Source organism: Lagopus leucura, unplaced genomic scaffold (assembly GCF_019238085.1).
Source record: "Lagopus leucura isolate 7727_CA_CO unplaced genomic scaffold, USGS_WTPT01 236-2_obj-0_obj, whole genome shotgun sequence".
Lineage (NCBI taxonomy): Eukaryota > Metazoa > Chordata > Aves > Galliformes > Phasianidae > Lagopus > Lagopus leucura.
This window is the reverse complement of record NW_024967109.1, coordinates 40,555-50,439: the sequence shown is the minus strand read 5'-3', so window position 1 is coordinate 50,439 and position 9,885 is coordinate 40,555. Positions and strand designations below refer to the sequence as shown.

Here is a 9,885-nt window from a genome sequence, read left to right as displayed (position 1 = left end):
CCAGGGCGTTGCTGTGGAGTGGTGATGAGGATCTGGAGGGGGCCTTTGGTAGTGCTGGAGGGGATATGACCCCAATAAGTGGAAGAGATGCATAAGGAGGGGCAGGATCCGTGCTGCTCTGTGATCCCCAGGTCCCCAAGAAGTGACCCCTGCGGTTTCCCCCACCCTACACCACAGGCTCTAAACATGACATGGATGTAGGGGGGGGTCCCGGGGGGCTCTCCCTCCCCATTGCCCTTTGCCTTCCCACTCCCAATTCATAAAGCAGCAGAGCAGGCGTGAGGAGGTTTCCCAGGAGAGCGTTTAGACAGGAGATTGAATGAGTAATTTTCTGGGAACACGAAGATGGCACCGGATCACTTATTTATGAGAACTTTTTGACAGATCTGCCCGTCCATAATTCATGCCGCGTGGCGTTTTAGTTGGGGTCACCGGTAAATAATTCACTTCTTATAAACTGTGGAAGGTTGGATGAGATGCTGAATTGTTACCTCGCACCGAATTCGGGGCTGCGGGTACGAATCTGATGCTGACCCCATAAAGGAGGAGATCCCAGACTGGGAGTGCTGGGACGCAGTGGGGTTTGTGTGGCCGCTGGGAGGAAGCAGTGTCACCGGGTTTGGGGCTTGTGCAAGAGATGACGAAATGCACCTTATGCCTTTATAGAGCATCACTGGGGTGAATGTGGCTTTTCCTGTCTGGGTAAATCTGGTGATCCTGGGAGAACAGTGGAGTTGTGCTGGGTGGGTTTAGACCTCGCTCTTGTCCCTCTGGAGCCCAGTGTGGGTCCTACTCATCCCCCAGTCTCAACGCCTGGTCACCACATGCACAGCCACCAGTAACACCACCAGTGGGCCAAACACAGCAGCCACCAGATACCCCCTGAGTGTGCAGTACCCACCCTGTGCCCCACATGGCCCCGGAGACCCCCCAGCATCCAGGAGCTGCCCCTTGCCCGGGTCTGGCGTGGTCCCCTCCCCAACATGTGGCTCAGAGCTCATTCCTGGTCCAGCTGTGCTCCTGCTGTGTCCTCCTGTGTCACCGTCAGTTGTCACAGGGGGGTCATCTGTGTGTGAGGGACATGGGGTCAGCGTGGGAGTGCTCTGCAGGGGGAAAATGCATCCATCCATCCCTTGGCCCCCCCCCCCCCCCCCGCGGGGGGGGGGGGGGGGGGGTGGGCGGGGGGGGAAAAATGCCCCCCCCCCCCCCCCCCCCCCCCCCCCCCAGGATTTGGGTGTTAGCGGGTTTGGATGCATTGGGTGCAGTGTGGTGATGTCACCACAAAGGGAACGGGGATTTCTGCACACCTCCCAGAGGAAGCTGCAGGGCCAGCGGGCTGGGGTCAGGGGGTTCGTGCAGTGGGGATCCATCAGCACGTCTCCCCCAGGGGCACTGGCACTCACCGAGAACCAACACACGGTAGGTAAACTTCCTGGGGCTGCTGGGTTTGGAGGCGATGTCTACCCCTGCAGAGTACTGGCCTGCATCTGTGCTGCGCAGCTCCGTGATCTCCAGCGACAGCAACTGGGGATGGATTCGTAGCCGGCCTTGGAAGTCAGGCAGGAAATTCACTGCAAATTCCTTCACCCCAGGCTTGGCTTCGGCGATGTGCGTGCTGTGGGTTTCAGAAATCCAGATGATCCTCACGATGTCCTCAGCCAAGGGGCGCAACGCCGGGAAGGACAGCGGCTTTCCCCACATCCCTCTCAGCACCTTGAGGGCATGGCAGCACTGCAGACCTGCGAGGGACAGGGTGACATGTGCTGGTGACATCCTCTTCCCCCCCCCTGCCCCAGCGGTGAAAGCAATGCCTCCATCCATCCCTCAAAGCCCCCCAAAGGCAGCACCCTTACCCGCAGCCATCGCCAGCAGCACGCAGCTGAACAGTACGGCCCCAACTCTGACCATGCCTGGGGGTCCCTTCCTGCAGATCCCCAATCCGTGGGGCTGAGCGCGGTGGTGCTGCAGCCAGGACTGGGGAAGGAGGAGGCGAATTGCTCAGTGTGTTCAGGGAAGGACGTGGGTGAGCTTTTGGGTGAGGAAGTGGTGATGGGGGGCAGTGGGATGGGCATCAGTGAGGAAGTGACAGCTGCTCTGTCAGGATGTGCCAGGACTGGGGCCTGCCCAGGGGGGACGGTTGGTGGGGGGAAGGATGACGTGTCGTGCCATGCTGAGCCCATCAAACTGTAGAGATGCTGGGAACCCAGGGGTGATGGTGCTCATGGGTTGGGAGTGGTCATAGGGAGCCCAGAGTATCCCAGCCCCATCCCATCAAATCCACCTGGAAAAGGGATCTCAGTGCTGTGCCCCACAGCGTGAGTGAGTTACATTTGGGCTCGGAGGCATTGCACAGAACTGTTTTGCTCCCCTATGCACACAAACTCTAACACCCACCCCATTCACATCCCGAGCCTTCTGCCGCCCCTGACCCGCTCGGAAATGAAACTCGTGCCCTCACCACAAATTTGGGATTCATCCACAGCACCAAAGGGTGCAAGGGGGTGTCCGGCCGGGTGACACTGAACGCGATCCCGTGCTGCCACCTCCCGGACGGAGCCGCGCGGGGCCGCGAGAGCGCTGGGGCTGAAATCGCTCATTCTTCCCCCATTTCGTTGGCAGAGGAGACGGGGGTGGGATGCTGCGGGATGAGGCTGCGTACGGACGGGGGTTTAAGGGCAGATAACGGCCCGATGCGGGGCGGCTTCGTCCTGCTCCCACCCCACACACTGTCCCATCGGGGGTGGCATTGGCCGCGTGTATCCGTCCCCTCTGCGTCCACACGAGCGGCGCCGCCTTCACGTAAACCCGTCCCATCCACCCCCCCCTCGAGCCCCCTGCACATCTCAGGGGCCACATTTCGCTGGAGGGGGGATGAGAATCCACGGATGATGCACTGAATGAAAACACCTTCTCCTCTGCAATGCGGTGCTTCGAGCATGCAGCATCTTCCCTTCCTCCTCAACGCGGTCCGTGAGACGTGCCGAACGCTTCCCTTTCATTCCCGTTCCTTTTTCCCCCCTCCTTCGTTCTCCTTCTTACAGCTCAGCTCTCCCTGGGCAGGCTGCGAGGAGCTCCGACAGCAAAGGGAGCGTCCCCTTGATGTAAATCGTTCCCTACATGTTGAATTCGGCCGCAGACAAAAGCGCTAATTAAGCGGCTCAGCCCCTGCTCTGGAATGGATGTTTTCAACCTTGCCGAGCGCCGAGTTTCCTTTGTAGCCTTAATTAGTTTTTGCTCCTCTGCCTTCGAGCCGGGGGGGGGGGGGGGGGGGGAGGGGGGGGGAAGAGGGGGGAAAGGGGGAGATTGGGGTCCGGCTTCCACGTCACTTCAGGAACACGCAGGGATCGGCCCGGTGGCAGCTAATGAGCGCCCGGCAATTAACACTGAATGATAAGCGTGGTTGTGCTGCATCCCACCGAAAGGAGAAGTGGAGCAGAGGGGGTTGATGCTGATTGCTGCATCGTTTCAGTTGTTGGGGTCCTATAGGGGTGTGGAGGCACTGGAGGGGGTGTGGTGGAGGAGGAGGAAGGAGGACCTCGTGCACTGTTTGTGTTAGGGATGTGGGGATCTTCTCACTGCTGGGGAGATGGAGCTGAGCTGGGGATGCTTGCATGTAGTTTTCCCAAGGGTTTGCTCAGGAGCTGCCTGTCTGCCCCTTAATGCAGTGCTCCCATAGAGGAAAGGCTGTGTGCAACAGGATCCTCCTTGTGTTCGGCTCTGTGTCACCAGCAGCGTGCACCAAACCCATAGGGGACTGCTGGGGTGAGCTGGTAGGGCTGCGTGGGGCTCTGCCTGCAGTGCTTGGGGCAGCCTTGAAATCTCAGGTAGAAAAAAAAGCCAAGAGTGGAATAAAGCTGCCCTCATCTCATCGGTATCTCCCAGCGCTGCCGATTTACTGATGGATCTACGGAGACCAATAAAGGCCCGATACATCACTGCATGCTCAGTTTGTCTGGACACAGCAGATCTGGAGTTACGGAGCAACGAGAAGAGACCTCCAACGATGCACAGCTATGGGCTGAGCTTCCCCACGCAGTCGGGATGGAGGGAGGATGCAGCGCTGGTGCTGCTGAGGTCACCGCACTGCTCAGCATCACACTCACAGCGCTCTGGTTCCCTCGATTTGGGAAGCAGCTCTCAGTTCCTCCCACACCTCCCACATCCTCCAGCGCCCCGGGCTGGTGAGAAGGAGCGATTGCCAATACACCCACTTCGGGGCTATTTTTTTTTCCCGGAGAAATGCTTGTTATATGCAGCTGATAGGAAGGGAATGGCTTTTTTTTTCCATGGACAAAGAGAAGCTCAGCCCTAGCCTTTGCTTCTTCCCCCTTCCCATGACCCCAGAGCACACTAAAGCCCCACAAGAGCTGCACACTGTCTTTCCATAAGTGTCTTTCTCTTACAAATAAACCTCATCTTTTCTCACAACAACTCCTTCTTAACGACCCGAGTGAAGTAACACCCACAGCAGGGAGAATTTCTGTCCTTTGCAACAGCGTCCTCTGCATTCAGCACCACTTGATGGCAGCTATTCTCCCCCAGCACTGCTGGGCGGCTGCACTGCATGGTGCTGAGTGGGAAGTGCAGCAAAACACAGGGGAAGTGCATGAGACAAAACCCCCCAAAGAGCTCCATCTTCATGCCATAAGGGGTTTCAGGTGGCCAGAGCCAGCTCGGCGCTCTCTGAGCTGCACTTGTGGTGCTCTCATGTTGTAACACCCAGTCCTCCCACAACAGAAGCGCAAAAAGAAAGCAAAACCCCCAGAGAACCTCCTTGGGCCTTTAGAATGAGCTTCCTCAGAGACGCACAGCCACCGAGCCCTGCAGGAGCATCGATCCCCTGTGGTCACAGAGCCATGGATGGCTCCATCCTTCCCCTGGGTGACGTGGGGACGGCGTGGGGGGCTGAGGGGAGGTGGTGACGCAGAGGGTGTTGCACAGCAGCACGCGCCCATGGGGGTGTGAGGGAGGAAGTTGCTGATGGCTGGGCGCCGTCTCCCAGCGCCGTCTCCAGCTGCAGGCAGCTCGCTCACACGGTTCGGAGATGTGGCAGCACAGGGTTGCATTGCATGCACTGGAGACGCTGCTGTGCATCGTGCTGGGGGTGGCAGGCAGCGGGCAAGGTGAGGAGGGGGCACGGAGTGGGGGGAGTTGGTTGGGGATTGGGGCCGTCCCATGCAGGACGGTGGGGTGGGCAGAGCGCTCACAGGGGCTCGGGGTACCCTAGGAGATGGAGCATGGATTGGGGGGGGTTGGCTTTGCTCTGGTCCCAGCCCCGCCCAGGCCAGGTAGAGCCATCCCCAGCCCTCACACAGCAACACAGACCTTCTGACTGCAATAATCCTTGGAGACGGTTGTGCCTGAGTTTCTCCTCCCCAGTCCCAGGGACAGTGCTGCAGGGCAGCAGGGCGGTGCTGCGAGAAACCCCCTGACACCCCCAGACTCTGCGCACACCTCCAGAGCTCCCATTCCATTCCAACCTCTCCCTTTCAACTGCCCATCACCTCCTCCCCTGCTCTCCTCTCAGCCTCAACCCCACCACCAACTCAGTGCAAAGCATCCCCGGGGGCTGCACAAGGTGGGGTGCAGCTGGCTGGAAGCTGTGCAGCACAGCCTGCAGCGAGCAGGGGCTCAGAATAGCTGCATGCAAGCCCCCGAATGTGGTTAACACCACCTCTCACACCTCACACCTCTTTCGCTGCTTGCTGGGGCTGTGGTGGCCAGACACGCACTGCTTTTGGGCTGCTGCTGCGTCCGATGTTGTCCCAAACATGCAGATGGAGGAAGTGGTGCACACCAGGCCCTGCTGACTGCTGGCTCGTATTTGCTTCAGGGGCTTTTTATCTCGCCTCTGCCAGAGCCCCGGATATCCGTGGCTGCTTTGCGAAAGGGGAAAGCAGAGCAGAGTTTCTCTGGGAGGGAAGGGTCCTTTGGGTCAGATTCAGGTTGCAGCAGCGAGGAGGAAGATGGGGCATGAAGAAGAAGTGGACACTTCCTGTTTGGCCTGAAACTGCCTGCTCTCTGGGCAGGGCAGAGGGGATGTTGGACGGGTGGCTGCAATATGTGGCCAGAGTGCAGGGTGTGGACAGACGCAGCACTGCAGGAGATGGGAGCATGCAGGGATCCATCCCTGCTCCATCTGCACCAAGAAGTGCTGCCCAGAGAGGATGGAGCAGCAGCACACGAGGTGCAGAATAGGAGTCCCCATCCCAGACTGTCTGTCTGCATGGGGACACTGTGCTCACCTCATGCCTTCCACAGGAGCTGAAGGGTGCAGGGACACAGCAGTGCTCACTGGTATGGATCTGCAGCTGCTGCTGGAAGAACCACTGCCACTGGGGTGGATATCTGTTACTTGGAAAGTGGAACTGGGGGTAGAACCCCGGCAGCGCATCCTGACGGTTTGGAAGGATAAAGTTGAACCTGCAAACAGTTCTCTTTCTCGGAGAGCCATCTTCCACCGGGAGCCCTTCTCCCTGCAGATCAGTGCTGTCACCCAAGCAGACAACAGCAACTATTTTGCAGAGATTGAAAAGTCAGATGGGTCCGTTTCGACCAAGTGCTTCCATGTGTCAGTGTGGGGTGAGTGCCTGGACCTCCTGCCCTCCTCCCTCCCCATCCCCTCTAACCTCTCTGTCCCTGCAGAGCCTGTGGGCAGCCCACACCTGGAGACACGCGTGCTGCAGCAGGAGCAGGGACGGTGCAGCTTCCAGCTGTCCTGCACTGTGCCTGAGGCCACCGCCGTGTCCTACAGCTGGTCCCGTGACTGGGAGCCACTGGGCAACCAGAGTGTGCTGGAAGTGCCCAAGGATGTGCAGCCTGGGCATTATGTCTGCAATGTGAGCAACCCGGCCAGCTGGAGCACGGCCAGCATCGACACGGCCACAGCCTGCAGCCAGACAGGTGATCTGTCCTCTGCTCCACTAAAGCCAGGTTTGGGGTTGCATCGCTGCAAATTCGGGGCCTTCATCTTCCCCCCAACCTCTTCCCTTCTCCCCCCCCTCCCAAGCTGCTTTGCTGCTACCAGGGAGAAAATGTGCCCTTCTACTGAAAAGGGAAACATTACTGCTGGAAACTGCATGCAAATGGATGTTGTGGTTTCCCTGGGCAAGTCTCTTCCCCATGCACCGGCCATGATGGGAGCTGTGCTTTGGAAATCGTAGAGTCATAGAATCATCTTTAAATGTCCGCCTTCTGCTTTCATGTTACCTGTTCCGTTCATTCCTTCCCAGGGCTGTTTGGTGCCATCCCGTGGTGGGCAGTGACCGTGTTGCTGGTGCTGGCTGTCTGCATTGCTGGCTCCATCACCTACTGGTGCTGGAGGAGGAGGAGGAAGGACCGCCCTGCAGGTTTGGATCCACTTGGAGTGGGGATTTGGCTGCGCATCTCCTCCTGACACCCTTTGTGCCCCTGCGTCCCCCCCGTGCTGCCACCAGCCCCTGGTTCTACCCTGCTCTTGGGGACTATTTCCATCCCAAAGCTGCTGCTGGCACAGGAGAGTCCATCTCATGGTGTCTGGGGCACTGTTTGGATTTTGCTCAACATTTGCTCTATTCTGAGCTGAAGCCCCTTATCCCACAGCCGAGGGGCGCCTTCCTCCCCTGCTTTGCTTTGCTGGGATGTGTGGGACTGTGAGCTCTAATTTCTCTTCCCCAGCTCCGACACCCTCAGCTCCCCCAGAACACACAGAGCCATCGCTGACTGTCTATGAGGAGGTGGGCAAACTCCAAACCGGTCAAGAGCCTGTGAGTGTTGGGTTCCCCCCCCACGCTGAGCCCTGGGCAGCACATGGCTCCAGGATAGCTGCTGTCAGCCTGGACTGTGTCCTTTTAACCAGTTTGGGGCTGTTTTCTCCTGCAGAATGGGAACAGTGAGGCTCACATGGTGGGTAACACCGTCTACGCTGTGGTCAACCCCAAAGGACAGGTGGGACCCTGTGCTGGGATCCATCCCAGGGGAGCTGTGTGGCCCCAGAGGTGTAGGGTTTTTGTCCATAATTTGCTTTTCTCTCCATATTTCCTCTGCTCCCCACTGGTAGAGGCCCAGAAGCCCTCAAAAGCCTGAAAGCTGCACCATTTACTCCACTGTTCAGCACAGCATGAAGGTGAGTGTTCTGTGCTACGGCTATGGCCCCTTTGCAGAAGCAGAGAAGCTCAAATCCTCATCAGTGCTGAGGACACTGGTGGGACCTCACAGCCCCTGAGCTCTGGAGCTGCTCTTAGGGCCTCTGGTGGGGCAGCAGCCCCCTACCCCATCCCTAAGGGTAGATCCACGCTCTGCTTTGCAGTCCCCCTCCTTCAAGATGAAGAAGTTGGACCGAGCTTTGGTTTCCACTGCCTACATGGAGGTAACAGGCACAGGGCAGCGGACAGACGAGCCCTTCACATCTCCTCTCCAAATACCACGCTCTTGAGATTCTTGGTGCTGGAATTTGGGTGACTTTCTGGGTGATTTTTGGTGACCGACAGAAGCCTCACACCACGCACAAGGAAGGGCTGCAAACACTTCTGTTGTACTGACCCTCACCCACTTACCTGCAGGTGACGGCACCTTTGAGACATTACACCTCCTCTCAGAGCTCATCCACATCTCCCACGGACCTCCAAAACTCCTGAGCCCTGCAGGCACTTGGATTCTCTGCCCCCCCCCCTCCTTCTGCAGCTCGGGGACTCATTGGGGATGGGAAACATCTGGACTTGGGTTTTGCTAACACCACAACCACCCCCTATCCTGACTGCTGCTGGGGGTTCAGCCCTGCACCCAACGGTCCTTCCTTCCTCCGACGCCCTCCGACGGCACGAGAGGCTCCGGGAGGAGGGGAGGGGGGAGAGAAAGGGGACTCTGGCTTCAAAAAATCGCACCAAAGGCGAGATCAAGGCTTTTATTTGGGATTAAAATTAAACGTGTCTCTTTGATGGGAGCTCACTCCCGACGGCGCCGCCCGCTTCCTTCTGACTGAGTCCCCCGCATCAAAATACCTTTGTGTCTGCTCCCTGCGAAAGGAGCGTTAATTGGGATGGTTAATGGGGAGCGTGCTAAGAGGCTGCTATGGTAGAGAGGTGTGGGGGGGAGGGGGGGGGGAGCTGCTGTGCCAACACGAAACTCGGGGGGGGGGCGCTGCTCACTGGGGCTCAGGCAGAGCCGTGCTGCTGCTTGGTGCCATCATCCGCACCTCGAGGCATCCAGGTGGGAGGGAGCAAAGTACTTCTGGCCCTAACGTAGGGGAAGGCAAAATGCAAACGAATGCAAAGCCACGTGGGATTTGGGCTTCTTCGTTCTTCCGGGTGAGCAAAGTCTTCTCCTGTGCTGTCAGTACCGACTCACTGCTGTTTCGACGGCAGGAAGTGGACCTCTGAATGGGGTCGGGGCACAGTGCCGTGCTGGCATGGGTGGAAATCCAGGGCAGAACACACAGAAGGGGCTGAGGCTGCTGCCTCATTTTGCAGGAGGGATAGGGAGGTGAGAAACCTTTCCTGCAGGCACTGGCTCTGCTCCCTGATGGATATGAGCTGGAGTTGGAAATCAGCAGCTCAGAGCTCTGCAGCTCTGCCACGAGTCCTTGTCCCGTTGCCCCCACAAACAGAATCAGTCATTACCTTGGAAAAAGGCTTAAGGTGCTGGTGCTCATCGTCAGTGGGGTCTCAGTGAGGACCAACTGCTTCAAACAGTGCAGAAAGATAACGAGCTAAAAACCTCATTTGTTAGTGACATTCCTGGACATTAGGAAGTATTACTTTTCAGAAAGGGTGATCAGGCACTGGAATGGATGCCCAGGAAGGTGGTGGAGTCACCGATCCTGGGGGTGTTCAAGGAAAGACTGGATGTTGTGTTGAGGGACGTGGTTTAGTGGGAGCTATTGGGAATAGGTGAACGGTTGGACTGGAT

The 9,885-nt window shown here is 58.1% G+C and overlaps 2 protein-coding genes across 8 annotated transcripts; one reads left to right on the top strand and one right to left on the bottom strand.

The window, feature by feature from the left end:
• Window positions 1-346: 346 nt before the first annotated feature.
• On the bottom strand, window positions 347-5,895 carry LOC122192958. Of its 3 annotated transcripts, XM_042893656.1 has the most exons (4): window positions 5,691-5,895; window positions 1,854-1,974; window positions 1,404-1,739; window positions 347-1,066 (listed from the first exon to the last, which is right to left on the bottom strand). In XM_042893656.1, exons 2-4 carry the CDS (start codon window positions 1,906-1,908, stop codon window positions 807-809), a joined length of 651 nt encoding a protein of 216 aa, XP_042749590.1. In that variant the 5' UTR covers window positions 1,909-1,974; window positions 5,691-5,895; the 3' UTR covers window positions 347-806. The 3 variants fall into 3 exon arrangements, with proteins under 3 accessions (XP_042749590.1, XP_042749592.1, XP_042749591.1); XM_042893658.1 differs by lacking the exon at window positions 1,854-1,974 and having other exon boundaries at window positions 5,684-5,894; XM_042893657.1 differs by lacking the exon at window positions 1,854-1,974 and having other exon boundaries at window positions 5,691-5,894.
• LOC122192957 (natural killer cell receptor 2B4-like) lies at window positions 4,932-8,941 on the top strand. Of its 5 annotated transcripts, none has more exons than XM_042893655.1 (9): window positions 4,932-5,123; window positions 6,262-6,582; window positions 6,646-6,903; window positions 7,233-7,349; window positions 7,657-7,745; window positions 7,861-7,926; window positions 8,039-8,104; window positions 8,288-8,347; window positions 8,541-8,940. In XM_042893655.1, the coding sequence occupies exons 1-9, from the start codon at window positions 5,045-5,047 to the stop codon at window positions 8,613-8,615; spliced, it is 1,131 nt and encodes a 376-aa protein (XP_042749589.1). In that variant the 5' UTR covers window positions 4,932-5,044; the 3' UTR covers window positions 8,616-8,940. The 5 variants fall into 5 exon arrangements, with proteins under 5 accessions (XP_042749589.1, XP_042749588.1, XP_042749584.1 ...); XM_042893652.1 differs by lacking the exon at window positions 4,932-5,123 and adding an exon at window positions 5,321-6,187 and having other exon boundaries at window positions 8,541-8,941; XM_042893654.1 differs by having other exon boundaries at window positions 6,262-6,903; window positions 8,541-8,941.
• Window positions 8,942-9,885: the final 944 nt, after the last annotated feature.